Raw genomic sequence first — 18,953 nt, 5'->3', positions numbered from 1 at the left:
AAATGCACAGCATATCATACTAACAGGTACGTTGCTAGTTGCCTTTATGCAAGAAGACACCACCAGGATCCAAGGGATCGGGGACACTGCTGTTCTCCTCTCTCTGTCCCTCTTGTTTCTCACCCTTTGCTGGTCTTTCTGTTTGGTGTAGTGGTTAAGTGTGCGGACCCTAATCTGGGAGAACCGGGTTTGATTCCCCACTCCTCCACTTGCACCTGCTGATGTGACCTTGGGTCAGTCACAAGCTCTGGCACAGCTGTCCTTGAAAAAGAGCAGTTTGTGTCAGAGCTCTCTCAGCCCCACCCACCTCACAGGGTGTCTGTTGTGGGGAGGGGAAGGGAAAGGAGTTTGTAAGCCACTCTGAGACTCCAAGTGAAGGGCGGGGTATAAATCCAATCTCCTCCTCCTCCTCCTCCTCCTCTTCTTCTTCTTCTTCTTCTTCTTCTTCTTCTTCTTCTTCTTCTTCTTCTTCTTCTTCTTCTTCTTCTTCTTCTTCTTCCTTGTTGTCACACATCAGCAGGCTGGTCCTCACTGTTGCTTAATTCACGCACCTTGATACTCCCCTGAGTAATTGAGTTAGACCCCTGTCGAGACAGAGAGAGAGTTATGAGAAATGATTACCAGAACTGGGCCAGCAAAAGGCTAGTGGATAAACGCTGAGGGAAAGAAAAATACTGAGACAAAAATTGAGACAAGAAGAAAGAAGAAAGTTCATGGCCTGCATAATTCCAAATAGGATGGGTGTCTTATGGTGGCGCTGATGGGGGCGGAGTGGAATCTTTTCAGACTTTGAAACGGATTTTATTTTATTTTTTTTAACTGCTGTATTGTCACAAGCTCCAGGTTGGTGGTAATGGCACCATAATTACCACATTATTTATTCTGCTTCCAGTGGTGCAAACTTAATAAGCAAGGGGTTGGGTCCAAATTGCTGTGAACATAGCAAAGCATTCCCGCCGAGGCCCCCCCCCCCCCAATAATTCTGTTCCTGGAGTTCAGGGTTCCCTCAGAAACAGTGTAGTGGGCAAATTAAAGGGTAGAATCAGCCTAAAAAGCCCTATTGCCAATAGAAGCATCATTTTGCTAGGGTAAGTGCATTACACAGATAGATCCAACCCAGGGTTCTTCAGTATACATTCAAGCCCTTTCCTAGAGATCAAAACCATTTCAAAGTTGCAGTGAGATGCTGGATGTAGTCCTGTTTCACGTTCCTGGACATCCAGAGTTTCAACACAATAATAATGGGATACCATAATGGAAAGCATAGAAAATGCTGTCATTCACTGGTTTCTTTGCAACAGTACATTACTACATTAAACCTACTGAAATAACATTTCTTAATTCCAGAGTGGTAAGTAACTCTACAGCAAGTACTATAAAAACATTATGTGAAGGATATAAACTACAGTGATAGAGAGGTCTAAGAATTTAAAGGACACCAGGTAAAAATGGGGAGAAAAGGTGAAACTTCACAAAATAGTGGAATATCATGGTGTGGGGGGAGGAGCCTTGCTGATATACATTTATTGTTCTATGAAATAATTGTTTAGGAAAACTGAGTTGATCCCATTATTTGCACAAAATGCAAAATAGTATGTGGCTGGTTAGTTTTCTTTCTGAACTGCTTCTGATGTTTTTTGTTTGTTTCTGTTTCCTGCAGCCAGAGGAACTAACCAATATTTTGGAGATCTGCAATGTGGTATTTACCAGCATGTTTGCCCTGGAGATGATCTTGAAACTTTCTGCCTTTGGGCTCTTTGATTATCTCCGCAACCCTTACAACATCTTTGACAGCATCATCGTCATTATCAGGTGACAAAAATCATTAGGGTCTGTTGGGTTGGCCTTTCTTGACTGGTTCTGGAAGGTAGGGCTGGGGGTATTCTGATTGGTGCCATAGGCATTATGCCATAGTATTTTCCCCAGCCTGTTTAATATCTACATGAACCACTGGGAGAGAGGAGTTACAGATGTCATCAGTATGCAGATGACACATAACTCTCTCTTTCTCTCCTTTCCATCTGATTCTACTGGGATGATGAACATTGTGGACCATTGTCTGAATGCAATAACAGTCTGGATGTGGCCAATAAACTAAAGCTCAAGACTGAAGTACTATTAGTTGGTGTTAGTACTGTTGTAGAACTGGAAGATGCTCTAATCTAGTTGGGATTGTACCCCCCCCCCCCGAAGGTTTACAGCTTGGGGGTGTATCATAATAAATGAAACTATTTTAACAGGAGCTATATTCCTAGGGAGAAACATTCTAAGAGAACAGAGCTCTGTCTCTCTGGGCCTACATTTGGCATTTCAATAAATACTTTGTTACGAGCACAGCTGTTTGTTGGGTGTTCAGATTACACCTAAAGTATATAACACTTTATCCGGATGTGGTTGGCTCACCAGCTGCAATCCTACCTTGAGAAGTGTGGATAAGGCCATGCTGTTGTCACCTCCAGGCTTACTTATTTTAAATAGGGATGCCAGCCTCCAGTTGGAAGCTGGGGATCCCCTGGAATTACATTTTATCTCCAGACTAAAGAGATCAGTTGCCCTGGAGAACATGGATGCTTTGGAGGGTGGACTCTGTGGCTCTATGAGGGTGGGCTCCCCAGACTCCATTCCCAAATCTCCAGGAGTTTCCTGACCTGGATCTGGCAACGCTACCCCCCATCCCTGCTGGTGGCCAGGGGGAACCTGGCAACCCTGATTCTAAATGTGCTGTATGTGTGAGGTTGCCAACACTAGGCTGGTAAATTCCTGGAGATTTGTGGGTGGAGCCTGTGGATGGTGGGGTTTGGGAAGGTGAAGGACCTCAGCACAGTATTTTGCCATAGGGTGCCAAAGCAGCCGTTTTCCCCAGGGGAACTGATCCCTTTGGTCACAAGATCAGTTGTAATTCCAGGAGACATCCAAGTCCTACCTATCTATGTGGACTGTCTTTGAAGATAGTTTGAACGCTTCAGTTAGTCCAGAATGGAAGATCATCACTGAATGTCTGAGTTGCTTCCTATCCAAACTCAAGGTGCTGGTTTAACCTATAAAGCCCGATACACTCTAGGACCTGGTTATTTAAAGTACCACCTGTCCACATTTAGTTCTGCCTGGACACTACGCTCTTCATCTCAGGCCTCTGGTGAGCCAGGTTGCCACAAAGGATAGGGCCTTTTCAGTAGCTGGCTTCCCTTTGGAGTGCCTTCCCCCACTCTATCAAGGCCTGCCTTGATACTCTCCCTGTGCCTGGTGCTGTGGCTATCTGGTCTCCCAATGCCAGGCCAAGATATTTTAATATCAGCTTGCTTTTATAATTAATTGATTGCTTCATGGTTTGTTATTCTCCTTCTGTTCTCTGCTCTTGTTTTTAATGTGATTTTAAGTGCCTGTTGCTGGTCTGCTTTAATCTTGGCTATTCTAGTTGCTGCAAATCCTTGTTCACCGCTTGTATTGTAATAACATTGCATTTTTAGAGTTCAAGGGACTGCATTGTTTTCTTGGGATGTAAGATAATTTTTGTCTTTTACTTTGTGAATTTGCCTCGAGCCTTTTGATGGAGAGGTGGTATAAAATACTTTAAACAAATAAATACCAAACATTTTCACTTGCCTTCAAAAAGAAATCAGGGAAGTTCCCTAGCAAAATTCTTGTAGAAGGAGATCCATAATTCTGGGCTGTGACTGAAAAGGTCGTGTTTCTAGGGGAGGCCTAAAAGACACAACAGGAAGCAAGGACTCGTTAGATCTCAGCTATCAATAGGGTTGCCAGCTCCGGCTTGGAAAATTCCTGGACATTTGGGGGGTGGAGTCTAGGAACGACAGGGGTTGGCAAGGGGAGGGACTTCAGCCATAATGTCCACCTTCCAAAGCAGCCATTTTCTCCAGGGGAACTGATCTCTGCCACCTGGTGATCTGTTGTAATCCCAAGAGACCTCCAGCCTGCACCAGGAAGGTGGCAACCCTGCCTGTCTATGAGGTTCATATGAAAGGAGACTGTATGTGAGGAGGTAAAAGGCAGCATCAGATACTCCTAGCTGTAAAATGGGACTAAAGGTAATACTTCACAGTGTCGTTGTTGATGTGAAAAAGGTAGAGAATACTAGATAAATAAAATCAAAACCTCGTTAGGGTATGAACTGCAAGGATACCCTAGCACTGTGAAACTCTTTACAGTCTTAAGCTTTCTCAGCACTCCGGTCTGAGATCTGTTACTTAGAGCTGCTTGGAATAATAGGGCTGCCAACTTCTGCTTGGGAATTTCCTTGAGATTTGGGGGCGGTGCCTGTGGAGGGCAGAGATTGGGGAGAGGAGGGGTCTCAGCAGGGAACTCATCCCATAGAGCAGAGGTGTCAAACTCATTTGTTTCAAGGGCCAGATCTGACATAAATGTGACTTTGTTGGGCCAGGCCATATGTGCTATAAAATGTAACACTAGGAACCAGAGATATAAACTTTATAAAGGACAGCAGCTGGTAAGCTCTGAGTTGGTGCGTCCTCACTGCAAGGCCCCGTGGGCTGGAGGGGGTGCAGAGGAAAACCCGCATGGGTGGACTGGAGAGCCAGCGGTGCAGTGCTGGGCAGATGCTCCTGCGCTGCCTGGAGGGTGGGCAGACCTCTCCCACTGCCAATGCTGTGATCCTGGGACCCAGGGTAAAAATGTGAAGTGGATGGGTGTTGTGAGCTCCCCCCTGTCCTCAAGCCACCAAGGAAGGGAACTGGGAAGACAAGTTGAACTAAACCCTCACCTGTGGAGGGGGGGCCACCCAGGTCCACGGCCATGTGCATGGCGGGACCCAGGCCGAGCAAAGCCCTATAAGCCAGAGATGCCTGTGAGGCAGTGGTTGCCAAGGCTGCCAGGCAATCCATGGCGGGGCAATGCTGGGGGTTCCAGGCAGAGATTGTTGGCAAGCTACGCCAGTTCCGTGCTGTGGCAGTCGCCCCAGGCCAAAGGCTGCCAGACCCTCTGATTTGGGAGTGGGCACTGCATGCACAAGGCTGCTGGGTGGTCCATGGGGGAGGGAGGCCCGACTGTCGAATTGAGTGGTCGGTGGCAGGGCTAGGCCCCCCAACGTGTGGAAGAAACTGCCGAAGAATACCCCCCCCGGGCCAAAGCACAGCTGCTGCATGGGAGGGTGTGAATATGGCGGTGGCACTGGCGGCCAGCAGACCCCAGCAAATGCTGATCCCCACAGCCTTTCAGGACAGCATCCCTGGATCTGCAGGCTGAGCGGAGAGGCGTGCTTACCTTGCCTTAGAACCTTGAGCTGGCATGAATGTGGCTGTAGTGGCTCCCAACTTACTAGTGAGGTTGCCACTGAAGCAAAGGGGCTCTGCTTGACTGCTGCAGATTAGATTGTTCCGCCATGCTGAAGCCACAGTCAAAACGCCCACTCGCCCACTCGCCCACTCACCCCCCCGCCCCCGGCAGCCTCCTGTTCCCTCCCTCGCACTAGTTGCTGAAGGGCCAGATAAGAGCCCTGGACAGGCCAGTTCTGGCTCCCGAGCCTTATGATTGACAGCCACACCATAGAGTCTACCCTTTGAAGCTTCCCTTTCCTTCAGGGGAACTGATCTCCCTAGCATAGAGATCAGTTGTAATTCCAGAAGAACTCCTGGCCCTACCTGAACACTAGACTGAACCCAGGGTCCTATTTATAAATCCCATTTCCTTCAAAGATGCAAATACGATCTGGGGTGGGGGACAGAGATTTAGTACCTCTGCACCCCAAAATAAGCTAGGGGCCACTGCTAACAATATAATGTACTTCTGGTAGCAAGGTAATGTGAACTTGCCTCGGGCAGTAATTTTGGGGGTAACCTTAGATAACAGCAAATTATCAATAGTTATACTTTCCCCATCATTCTAGGTGCTGTTGGGAATTTTTGCCTCGAGCTCCAAAACATCTTGGCCTGTTCCTGGCCAGACCATGCAGTCAAAGATGCCCTGTTTGTGCATCCAGTCCAAACCTGTGCTTTGGTGCATCCTGCTCCCAAGAGAGCTGTCTCCATGAGCAACTCAGCCTTGCCTTACATTAGAAATTCATCTGCAGATCATGAACTGATTTGTACTTTCTTGAGGGCAAAAAGGTGAGAAGGGAAACTCCAGAGGTTAATGCACAGGGCCAAGGAATGAGGAGATGGGGATTTTATTGCCCGCTCTACTATCAGCTTTCCTGTGGACTCTGAACAATTCATTCAAGCTCCATAAACGTTTGTTTCACTACATGAAAAATCTATTTCCTGCTGGGGACCCGAAGTGGCATATATTATTCTTCTCTTCTCCATTTTATCTTCACAGCAACCCTGTGAGGTAGGTTAGGTTGAGTGTGTGTGTCTGCCTCAAGGTCATCCAGAAAGCTTCCATGGCGGAGTGGGGATTCTAACCTGGGTTTCCCAGATCCTAGTCCAACCTGCTAACCAGTACACCATGCTGGCTCTCCAGGGAGGTACTTCTGGTGCTTCGATGAGTCTTACAGAGTCCTACATAAAGGTGGCACAGAAGGAATAGTTTCCACCACTATAACTAGATCTAGAGAATGGGGGAAGTTGTCCTTAGCCTCCATTCTCTGCCAATTCCACTCCGTTTAGAGAACATGCTCCAAGGCAACTCCACTCATTGGATCGAAATGGACCTTTAGTTGGAGCATGAGTGAGAAGGAACCCTGCCCCTGTCCTGCTTTCTCACTGACATGTGTAAGTTCTGTATTATCATTGGGTGAAAGATTCCATTAGAGTCATTGTTGCTGTACCAGTTTCCAGTCTAGCGTTGGCTTCTGCCAATGGAGCAGAACCACAATCTCTTTTGCTGCACTGGCAGAAAGTTACAGCACCTAACCCTTCACCAGTCTTCATTACCAACAACCAATATAGTGCAATGGCTATAGTGTTGTTCAAATATGCACTCAGCCATGAAGTTGTGACCTTGAGCCAATTGATATTAGATGGACAATCCTGGCTTCACATAGACTCAGGGAAGGGTCTTGCTTTTAGAAGAGTACATAGGGAAATGGACAGAGGGAAGGTTTTAGGTAAAATCAACTAAGACAGTGATATGCAGTGGCTCAGGAGCCCCATGTGGCTCTTTGACATGCCACCTGTGGCTCTTCTGAGCACCATTCTCCAGTAGGGCACCAGCCCCATGTTTCAGGCAAGTAGGCAAGACCATAGCCTGGTGGAGCTTGCAGTTGGTGGTCAGTTCCCCCCTGGTGGGGCTTGTGAAATAAGAAAGTTGCAAGGTTCCCTGGGGTGCAGGCCTCACACCAAGGATGAAAGTAAATGTGGCTCTTTTGCTTGATGGTCATTGCAAATCTGGCTCTCCATGAACTACAGAGTAAGCGCTGTTAAACTCAGAGAAGTGGAGGCTATCAAGAACTGGAAAACTCTCTGCATGCAAAGTGTATGCTCAGGTATATTCACATTTTTAGTTAAAAATCCCCTTTTATATATACACACACAACATTGACTCAGAAGATTATCTATTACAGTGATACTTTGTTCACACATGATTATTTCAGATTGATTTTGTATTACTTACATGCGCGCACACAAAAATTGTTTCATATAGTAAGATGCACTGCAGTGATTTATATGGAAATTCATTTTCTCTCCTTTTCTCTCCTCCTCCTCCTCTCTCTCTCTCATGCATACAGGGGGTGTCTTTCTGGACCCTAATTGAAGGTCCCTCAAATACAGCATCCGTTCAATGTGCACACTGTCTTTCATCCTTTCCTTGGATCCCTTTCTGTAATCTTTCTCAACATTTAACTTTAACCCTTGCACATTTTCTCTCTTGTCCTGTTTGTTTCTTGTCTGTAGTATCTGGGAGATCATCGGCCAGGCAGATGGAGGCCTGTCAGTGCTGAGGACATTCCGGCTGCTGAGGGTGCTGAAGCTGGTGAGATTCATGCCCGCCTTGCGGCGTCAGCTAGTGGTGCTAATGAAGACCATGGACAATGTGGCTACCTTCTGCATGCTCCTCATGTTGTTTATCTTCATATTCAGGTGAGAAATAGGGGGAGGAGCGAGCTTCTTCGTACAAGTTGAAGAGCTGCCTCATAATACTTAAAAAAAAAAAACTCAGCTTAGACCAGAAGGATGTACAGTAGCTAGGAAACAGTGAGCAGTTATGCCAGGCTTCTGTGCCTTTATCCTAGGAAGGATGTGCAGTAATGTTAGGAATATGGCCTGAGATGCGAAATGATAACTTGTAAAACTTTTGAAGGATGAAGACTACCTTTCTGCTTTTGCAGATTATTGTCCCCAATATGTGATGCCTCTCACTTCTTGGCAAGGTGGGAAATATTCAGGAAAACTACCAGGGAAATTTCACTCATTACCTGATCAATTCTATCAGTGTCCCACAATCAACATCAGAGAAGCTGTTTGCATTTTCTCTTAGAAAGAATTAGGGTGGTGAAGTTGGGAGAATAGCACAGCAAAATAATAACGGACAAAGCAGGAATAGAAGGAAATCCGAATGGGAATAATCAAAAGCTGAGATCTTTCTTGATGGTGGGTAGAATGAGATTGCATGATAGCAGTTCGCCTGCTGAGCTGACAAAGCATTATTTTTAAAGGATTATACAAGACAAAGAAATATATGTTTATGAAGTCATAGAAGGGAATGGTGTTGCCTCTGATTTTTGAAACCCTTATGAGGGACCGCCACCTGTGTACATATGTGGACCTTTGGAGCAAGTGGTTCCCCTTGGTTACCACCAATCATCTATCATTATGAAACCGAGAGCAGAACTTCACATTCTGTGTGGTTCCATGATTGCTTTTTCAGTCTTTCTTTTTAATACAGTGCAACAGCTGAGGCTACAGTTTGAAGGAGGAGGGCAGGACCTGGGGAAGGCAGCTTCTTAAAAACCCTTCCCATTTTATACTGTTTATCTGTTAAACTTAGCCTCCCTCAAACAAAAGGATACCAGTATCTGTGTCCGCTCTTTTGATGGTGGCAGCAGCTTGGTATAACCTATAATTCACTGCAGAATTCAGTGTCTGCTACACAAAGTGGGGAGGAAATAGATATAGTAGTAATGGGGCTGAATTCCGAGAGATGTAGTATTGGTTAACAAAAAATGAAAAACAATCTTAGATCAGTATTATTTTCCCAGACTAACATTAGGAACAACTCTACACTTCCTACCATGTAAAGGATCAGAACCATTCTGTATTATTATTCATTGGGGATAGATCAAGATGGGTAGGCGTGTAGTAGAATGGGTAGTCTGTTTGTAGCAGTAGAAAAGAGCAAGAACATAAGAGACGCTAATGTTGGATCAGGCCAAAGGCCCATCCAGTCCATCACTCTCTGTCACACAGTAGCCAGAAATACCAAGTGCCATCAGGAGGTCCACCAGTGGGGCCAGGACATTAGAAGCCCTCCCACTGTTGACCCCCCCCCAAGCACCAAGAAGACAGAGCATCACTCGCCCCATAGCCCCTATCTGTACCTTGTGGCTAATAGCCACTGATGGACCTCCGCTCCATATGCTTATCTAATTCTATTTTGAAGCCGTCCACGCTTGTGGCAGTGAATTCCATGTGTGAATCACTCTTTGGGTGAAGAAGTACTTCCTTTTATCCGTTCTAACCCAACCGCTCAGCAGTTTTATGGAGTGCCCACGAGTTCTTGTATTGTGAGAAAGGGAGAAAAGTACTTCTTTCTCTACCTGCTCTTTCCCATGCATAATCTTATAAACCTCAATCATGTCACCCCTCAGTTGTCGTTTCTCCAAGCTAAAGAGCCCTAAGCACTTTACCCTTTCCTCATAGGGAAAGTGTTCCAACCCTTTTATCATTCGTGTTGCCCTTTTCTGCACTTTTTCCAAAGCTATAACATCCTTTTTAAGGTGTGGTGACCAGAACTGCACACAGTATTCCAAATGAGGTTGCACTATTGATTTATATAGGGGCATTATGATATTGGCTGATCTGTTTTCAATACCCTTCCTAATAATCCCCAGCATAGCATTGGCCTTCTTTATTGCAGTCACACACTGTCTCGACATTTTCAGTGAGTTATCTACTACAACTCCAAGATCTCTCTCTGCCAGTTCAGACCCCATTAATGTGTATTTATACTTAGGATTTTTGGCTCCAGTGTGCATCACCTTGCAGTAGCACCTAATGATTAGTCCAGTAGCACCTAAAGATAACTGAAGAAGTGAGCAGTGACTCACAAAAGTTCATGCCCAGCCACAAATTTTGTTAGTCTTTGTTAGTCTTTAAGGTGCTACTGGACTTTTGCTCTATTTGTTGGGGTTATTCAAGATTTAAAGTAGGGATGATTAATTATAATTATAACAGATGTAATTTTCTCATGCCAGTTACACTATCCTCATAATTACCTATTATGGCCTCATTGCTCCTTTTCTAGAATATATAAAAGTTTTCCTTCTGGCTGACCTTCCTTAGTGGCATTACACTCTTTGTGCTCAGGCCAACGGGGAAGTTTTTGTCACATAGGGCCTGAGGGGTGCATCATACTCTGCAATTTTTGTACAGGGGTACAAGAATGTATATGCTGTCATTTGTGAAGATTGCATTTCCATGTACTTCATTGTGTATACTTCTGTTGAGAAGCTGTGATCAGCAATGCATTTTCACACAAATAAACATGGTTTCCCCTCTGCACCTGTGCATGCAAAGTTAGGGGTAGGGGGATCATTTGTGAAGTTCTTGCACACAAAAGACTTGTAAATTGATAGGGCCCCCATTTAAAGACAGGTCACTCAAAGGAAAGTTAAACTGGCTTAAGGCAGACAAAAATGTATAAACTGGGTTCAGGAAATGCAGTAGGAAGAGAACTGTATACAGACATATACAAATATGAAGGAATTCTCACAATACAAGAACTCGTGGGCACTCAATAAAGTTGATGAGCAGTAGGTTTAGAACAGACAAAAAATACTTCTTCACCCAAATAGTCATTAACATGTGGAATTCAGTGCTACAGGAAGTGGTGGCAGCTACAAGCATAGATAGGTTCGAGTGAGGACTAGATAAACATATAAAGCAGAGGTCCATCAGTGGCTATTAGCCACAAGGTATGGATGGAACACTACGTCTGGGGCAGTGATGCACTGTATTCTTGGTGCTTGGGGGGCAGCAGTGGGAGGGCTTCTGGAGTTCTGGACCCGCTGGTCGACCTCCTTATGGCACCTGAGTTTGGGCCACTGTGTGACACAGAGTGTTAGACTGGATGGGCCAATAGCCTGATCCAACATGGCTTCTCTTCTGTTCTTATGAATTCTTAACTGATAAAGTACAGTTTCACAGTTATGATCGGCCAGTGTGGTCTCGGGATAAAGTGGTTCTGTGGGGCTTGGAATGTTCATTTAACCTGAGTTCTTCAGTTGTGTATTATACAAGGGAAATTAAGATTCTAACACTTCCATCCTAAGTAGTTACAGGCTTCTAAACCAAAGTCAGTGGGTCTGGAAGACTGCACCTCCACTTAGGATTGCAGTGTAGAACACCTAGAATAATGTAATGGGCAGAATGCTAAATTTGAATGAAGGAGGGCAGGTCTAAATCTCTAATGTGCCATGAAGCTACCTAAGCAGTCATTCTCAGCCAAATCTGTTGTGAGGATAAAATGGAACAACTTTGCTGGATGACCTTGGCCTAGTCACTCTCTTTCAGCCTAACCTACCTTAGAGGATAGGTTGTCCGAATAAAATGGCAGAGGGAAGAATGATGTTGTAAACCACTTTGGATCCCCAGTATCTAAATAAATAAATAAGCATATACTGCCTTGAACTCCTTTAGAGGAAAGGCAGGATACAGGTGCAACCAATTAATATATGAACAGAAACACACGGACAAGTAGAACACCATAGAAATGTATTGATAATAAAATTTTTACCTGACAGCATCCTAGGAATGCACATCTTTGGATGTAAATTCAGCCTCAGAACTGACACAGGAGACACGGTTCCTGACAGAAAGAATTTTGACTCTCTGCTTTGGGCTATCGTCACTGTGTTCCAGGTGAGTCCAAGAAAGGGCAAAAGGAGGATACACTGGGAAAGGGGTATCATCAAGGAGGTGTTGTCTCTCAGAAGCATGGAGTGGCAAGGGAGAGCGTGGCATGTGAACAGTTTGTCTTCTGGGCCCAGCACTCTATTTAACACAGTCCACCATGCCATGTACTGGAAACCCACTAAGGAACCTGAGCCTAGCTGCATCCAAAAGAACTGAACTGCACTTTATCTGCTGCTCATCTCCAGTGATTTGTCCATTAGATTTCAGAAAGTGCCTGTGGCATTGGCATGGGACAGCAAGGCTGATGTATCCCCTCCATGTCAGTCATCTCCAGAGATATGCATATGAATGGTCTCTAAAAGACTCTTGTAAACAAAGACCCAAGGAGAGGCTTTTTATTACTAATTAGTACAGTTTCACAAAGCAGCGTATTTGTTGTTGATTTAGGTTCACAAGGTAGGTTTCTGTTTTTCAGATACTCACTCAGGAGGACTGGAATGTTGTTCTCTATAATGGCATGGCCTCAACTTCCCCTTGGGCATCCCTGTATTTTGTGGCTCTCATGACATTTGGCAATTATGTTCTCTTCAATCTGCTGGTGGCCATCCTAGTGGAGGGATTCCAGGCTGAGGTGAGTTGCTATGGTAACTGCTTTCCAAAAGAAAGGGCACCAGTCTGTGGGAGATAGGGGCTGAAAAATAGTGCTAAGGTGTCCTATAACCAACTATTTTCTAAGATCTGCTTTTGTGGAGGGTGGCCTTTAAAACAATTCCAAAAAAGAGCTCCATAAATTCAGCAACACTGCATGACACAACACATGCTGAGCACTATGGGAGGGGCCTTTCTGTCATCTAACAGCCGATGGCAAATAATCCAGATAGTTCCATGAAGAGGTTTGCCTGCCTTGAAGGTTCCCTATTTAGCGATGGCAACAAAATGCTGGAATCACAAGGGAAAGTCTCTTTTGCTCTCATGATGCTCACAATTCCCAGGTCTTTGCATTTATTTTCCCAACTCAGGGTGATGCTAATCGGTCGTATTCAGACGAGGATCAGAGTTCATCAAACATAGAGGAGTTTGACAAGTGCCAGGACAGTTTGGGTAAGATCAATGGGTCTAAGAGTCTGAACAATTATTACAGCAATGAGATCTGCAGAGCTGGGGAGTGTCTCTTGCAGAGAATGTGTTGACCTCTAAGACCAAAAGCACATATGCACTGAAAGCCTTAAATATGACTATAAATCAACTTTTCTGTCATCGGTTGATTAGACAAAATCAGAGGGGAAGACGGTAGGAAGCAGGGAAAGAGGAGAGAAGAAGAGAGAGAGGTGAAGTTGAAGAGTTGTAGCAGAAAAAGTGGCAGGATAGAAGAAACAGGAAGAGGATATAGTGGAAGGGAAGGAAGGAAATCTCAAGAGGAGGAGGAGCTGTCAGTAGGTAGGTGGGTTGAAGGGAAGGAAGTAGGGAAGAGAAAGCGAGAGAGTGGGGCCTATCAGGAAAGAGGAAACAGAGATAGGGTGGGGAGGAGAATACAGGGGAAATGAGACCCTTCCCCAGAGTCCTCACAGGTCCCTCTCTTGTAATTCCTAGTTCAGGACTGTTTTTCGGGGGGGGGGTTGTGTGTCTCAGGACTGGGAGAAGGGCTCAAAACTGCTTTATGCAGGACATATGAAATCACCCACAATGTATAAGAAGAACATGTGAATTAAGTAGATTTACAAAGAGGTCCTTAATAAGCACACTGTATTATGCTTCCCATGTTTAGCTGCAGAGTTTTGGCTTTTTAGCATCACCATCTAGTTTCCTTGAGTAAGAGAATCATCCAGTTGAACAATCCTGAGTCCCTCCTACAACCAGACTGTATTTTATAAAAGCATAAACAGCTTTTTCCTTTCTCCAGGATGTGGTGTGAGTCTACAAAGAGGCATCCTTGTACACTTTGTGTGCTTGCATTTCTAGTTGCAAGAGATCGCTCTGTGGCAGTGCACTGTCAAAGAATTTCTGATGTCCTTCGGCCACACTGTAGCTCAGATGCCGTGGTGTTTTTTCTTCTCTCTGAAAGGAAGGGCTCTTGATTCAGATGGGGGGGGTGATTTTCTATACAGGCGTGGCAAAATCTGGATGGTTGAATGATTTGTCTTGCGTTTAAGGAAACTAGGAGGAAGATGCTGAAGATGCTCATGGATTTGGTCCCCCACCCTGAGGGTTAATCAGACCCCTAGTGTCCAAATTGCAGAAGCAAATCAGACAAATGGAAAAAATCTGCCTAAAATATTCAGTGGCTACTGACTTGGCATAATAAAACCTGGGATTTAATCACAAATACAATCAGCCAAGACTCTGAAGCAGGAAGGATTTGTGTGATAGCCATTCTTTTGAGGGCACTGGCCATGTTGCAGGTCACCCACTCACAGAATAACAAGATCTGGCCAGTGTAGAGACAGAATGTGGTTTATAGTTTAGTAGTGACAGTCGTACGGGCTATTTACAGTCCTGAACATGGGGGGGGAAGGAGAGACGGGTTCTACATTTGTCAGGATTAATGGGCTCGCTGAAAAATGGGGAGTTTTCTATGATGAATAACAACAGAGATTATGTGAATCATTAAGAGGGTACAAGCTGTGGGCTGGATATATCTTGCTAAAAGGGGGAGGGGGAGATTTCACCATTGTCCCTTCTCACAGCAGTAATCTGATTCACCTCTCATGCTGTTCCTATGGATCTCCTCTCCCCCAGGAACAACCTCTGGGGGATCACATCAGGCTTCAGTGGGAGGGGAGAGGTGAGGAAGTCCTGTTCCACTGATGAAATGCTGTTTGTTAGCTGAGACTTACTGCAGGATTCAAGCCTACCAGTTCAGAGCGATGGGGGGGTACCATTCTCACAAAATGCTACAGTTGGCAAGGGGTCCCATGAAAAAAGGAATCTTAAACTTGAGCCCTAGTTAACTGTAGAAGACTTGAAGAGAAAATGTGAAGCTTGCCTTTGAGTTAAATGTTGTCCTTTGTTTTCTGTGTGATGGCCTTTGCTTAGTTGCCCTATCTCCCCACACCTGATGCCTCGTACTGCTTATTTTACTAGGTGTGTATTTTTAAGAGTGACACGTCTTCTAGGGTGGTAGGCTGAGATGTAATACCCTAGGAGTCTTGGCACCTAAGGCCTTTAAAACCCCTGATATTTCAGATGTACTCCTGTGGTCTGCAGTTCAATGTACAATCTGTTGCCAGGGAAGCTGAAGCAAAGCTGGTGGCAGCTTAAATGGTGCTGCTCGTCTCCTAGAGAGACCAAATGAAGGTCAATTGTGCCGGTGGTTTGAGGACAGAAATGGTCCACTCAAGTCCAGGGGGCACAGCACCCTCCCACAGGGCAGTTAATGCCTTTTCCAGTTGCTCTCATTGTTCCATGTTCTGCCTTTTTAATGTGTGCAAGCCTGGGCTTGCAAAGGGGAACAAAGCTACAGCTGCCACCTGTTCCAGAGAAAAAGCCAGGCATTGAGAGTTTGCTGATATTGGTTTATTTAAATGTCAGATTGCTAACAACAAGCCCAGCCATCATTATACCACTGGTTCCGCCTCTGCCACAGCGGAGCACCCACTGCAGGGACCCTTTCCGCACCGGTGAATGCCAAGCAAATGAACCTTGCACTGTGGGCATTATGGAAATAAGCTTTCTTCTTCAAAGGAGAGGAGACTAGACATTTCTAAACTTCAGTGGTAGGAGTATGAGAAACATCTCTAGCAGAAGCTGATGGTAGGTGATGGGGAGGGGGAGGAGGCAACATTTTTCTTTCCAGTTTTTTCTTTGTCTTCTAGAGGCATTACTGTTGAGAGCAGAAACGGAGAACCTCCGTATCAGGGGTTTGTGCTTGAAGACAGTTTCCTTAGGTTCACCACCCTTTGCATACAAAGCATTTCTCTGCATAAACACTCTCTGAGCGGAGAAGAAAAAGTCCAAAGGGAAAAGAATGTTTTTTTGTTCTCTGTCTCTCTCTTTCTTTTGTGTTTTCATGGTCAGACCCAAAGCTCTGTGCAGTTCCTATGACCCCAAATGGACATCTTGACCCCAGCATTCCTTGTCTCAACCAGCCTGGGGCAGTTGTTGGAATTGCTAACCCTTCCCGCCATACTCTGCAGCCAGACCAAGTCCTTGTTGCTCTTGAATCCAGGAAAAGCAGTGTGATGTCTCTGGTGAGTTTATTCAACCCATGTAAATAAAAACCTACTTCTCTTAAGGCCAATGTACTGGAATAATTCCCATCCTTAATTCCTGAGATCTTTGACTGGGGAGTGAACCTTAGTCCTTCTCCATCAGAGCACATGCTCAGCTACTGAGGTAAAAGGTAAAGGTTTCCCTTGCTCGAAAGCCAGTCGGGTCCGACTCTAGGGTTGCGGTGCTCATCTCCGTTTCAAAGCCGAAGAGCCAGCGCTGTCCAAAGACGTTTCCGTGGTCATGTGGCCGGCATGACTAAACACCGAGGCACACGGAACGCTGTTTCCTTCCCACCGAAGTGGTACCTATTTATCTACTTGCAATTTCTTGCTTTCGGACTGCTAGGTTGGCAGGAGCTGGCACTTAAAAGCCTGCAGCCAACAGTTTCTTCTTCCAGATAAGCCACCCCTACTCATCTCCCACAGCGTATGTATTCCTTCTGGTAGTCCACTTCTGAGACACTCCTCTCCCCACATAGCTTAAGCACATCCCAGTATTGTTTGTGTGCACATGATGGCTAGAACGGGCACAATCTACTTCCTGTTCAGTGCTACTGAAATGAATAGGAGTTGCACAAGAGAGCTCTTGAAGTTAGTGCTGGAAATCAGTGTTCCCTCTAAGCTGAGTTAGTGTGAGCTAGCTCACAGTTTTTTAGCCTCCGGCTCACACATTTTTGTCTTAGCTCAGGAAGGATGGCTCCAGAGCAAGCTAATCAATGTAGTAGCCAAATCACTTGCTCACAATTTTAATGCCAGTAGCTCACAAAGTAGAATTTTTGCTCACAAGACTCCACAGGTTAGAGGGAGCATTGCTGGAAATATTCCTGGTAGGTAGTATCCAGTATGTGCTGTGGTTTTATTAGAAGAATCAGACCAAAACTATCAAACCTAAACTTCCTGCTGTCCTTCCCTTTTCTTATTTCCCAAATAAAGGCAAGGAGCTCAGAGAGTCAGTAGAACATAGCAAATGGGGACCTTGGAGGGGAAGACCTAGACTTATATCCCTGCCTGAACAATAGGTAGACTTGGGCATTATCTCTCAGTTTAACCTGCCTCACACAGGCTTGTTATATGGATAAAACGGTGGGTCATCCCATGAATGCTGAAAGCGGTAAATAAAGTCTCCAAGGCAGAATCCCCATTACATTGCACTCCTATGGCAATGAGCACCAATGTAAAGAGAGATTTGCTTCTTAAATCTCAAATGTTCAATTTGTTTCATATTTTAATAAACTTTCAAGGAGAAAGGGGAAAATGAGGGACACAGTGATGGAGATGTAGCATTGGGTGACAAGATGTCTGCGTGTACCATGAGGAAATGAGGTCCAATTATGGAGCCTCTCATATGTGTCTACCAAACCAGCGCAGCCATGAGGTTTTGCCTGCTGAAGCTGTCTCTTGTTCCTGCAGTTGATCTGAGTGGAGAAGGCAACTGAGCAAAGATTCTTTCACAGTGTGGTGGTCTCCACAATGACCTGTAGCTGCTGTTAGACGCAGATGCCAGGAAGTTCAGGGACACCTGATAAGAATCAAGGACCTCATAGGGCTTATAAGGGTGAGGGACAATTTTTCAACAGCGGCCGAAAACAGCGAATGGCTCTGCAAGACTTGAAAGGTATATTTGTACTGACTTTCCAGAGACTTCATTTACTTGTACTTTTCTGCTTGCCCTTATCTTACTGGTGCTCCCTTCCAGCTGAGTCATGCAGAGTGCCTTGAATTGCAAAGTATCTTTAGGAGACACTGGTAGTGATTCCAAGACTGAAAATGTTAGCACATGACCTCATGCTTGGGCTAAGGCACTGAACCCTTTCTTGGATCTTTCTTACAGTCTAGTTGTCGTAGTTCCCACTATGGAGCATGGGGCCGGAGTGGGGGCTGGGGGAGCCGGCGCTCCAGCTGGAACAGCCTTGCGCGGGGACACAGTCTCAAACACAAGCCTCCTTCAGCTGAGCATGAGTCACTGTTATCTGGAGAAAGGCACAGGATTTCCGAGGGAGAAAGAGAAGGGCTGGTAAGAGTTCGACACCATCGACGGACACTCTCCCTAGACACCAAAGGCTCCTCTGAACTGGTTGAGTTGGCACCAGCTGTCCCATCCGGTCACAGGCCAACACGGAGAATAGGTGTAACAACAGGGCCTATTGAGCATCAGGACTGCAATGGTAAAATGCCCACTATCACAAAGGACATCTTCCCAGAAATGAACAATCGCAAGGACCATGGAGAAGATGAGGAGGAGATAGACTATGTGAGTACAAGAAAAAAGTTAAGTTTTTGCAAAGTTGAAAGCAATGATAGGTATGAAGGAATGCTGGGCTAGCTAGGGTTGCCGGCTCCAGGTTGAAAAATACCTGGAGATTTTGGGAATGGAGCCTTAGAAAAGTGGGGTTTGGGGAGGGGAGGGACTTTGATGGAGTATAATCCCATAGAGTCCGCCTTCCAAAGTGGCCATTTCCTCCAGGTGAACTGATCTTTATTGCCTGGAGATCAGTTGTAAACCCAGGAGATCTCCAGCTAGGGATGGACATGAACCAGCTCATGAACTAAAGTTCATGATGAATTTTGGCCAGTTCATGGTTCACAAACTCAAGTTCATGGCAGATCTACCATGTTATGAACCTCATGAACTGAACTGGTTCATTTGGTGCTTAAACGTTTGTGGCGGTTTGTGGCTCACAAACCGGGCATGCAATGAACCACGAACCGAACCGCATTTCTCTGGTTCATGCCCATCCCTATTTCCAGCCACCACCTG

General features: G+C 45.4%; 1 protein-coding gene across 1 annotated transcript in view; it reads left to right on the top strand.

Annotated features, from left to right (window-relative positions):
* CACNA1I (calcium channel, voltage-dependent, T type, alpha 1I subunit) overlaps positions 1 to 18,953 on the top strand; it is a 441,973-nt gene that overhangs the window by 347,761 nt on the left and 75,259 nt on the right. The window contains exons 10-16 of the mRNA XM_015419166.1: positions 1,661 to 1,812; positions 7,809 to 7,994; positions 11,876 to 11,993; positions 12,463 to 12,618; positions 13,007 to 13,088; positions 16,002 to 16,174; positions 18,027 to 18,446. Coding sequence (XP_015274652.1) covers positions 1,661 to 1,812; positions 7,809 to 7,994; positions 11,876 to 11,993; positions 12,463 to 12,618; positions 13,007 to 13,088; positions 16,002 to 16,174; positions 18,027 to 18,446 — 1,287 coding nt within the window. The remainder of the gene's footprint in view (positions 1 to 1,660; positions 1,813 to 7,808; positions 7,995 to 11,875; positions 11,994 to 12,462; positions 12,619 to 13,006; positions 13,089 to 16,001; positions 16,175 to 18,026; positions 18,447 to 18,953) is intronic.

The sequence above is a fragment of the Gekko japonicus genome, unplaced genomic scaffold (genome assembly GCF_001447785.1).
Source record: "Gekko japonicus isolate JY-2015 unplaced genomic scaffold, Gekko_japonicus_V1.1 scaffold37, whole genome shotgun sequence".
In the NCBI taxonomy this organism is placed as follows: Eukaryota; Metazoa; Chordata; class Lepidosauria; order Squamata; family Gekkonidae; genus Gekko; species Gekko japonicus.
Note: the sequence above shows the minus strand (reverse complement) of the source record. Positions and strands in the feature narration are given on the sequence as shown.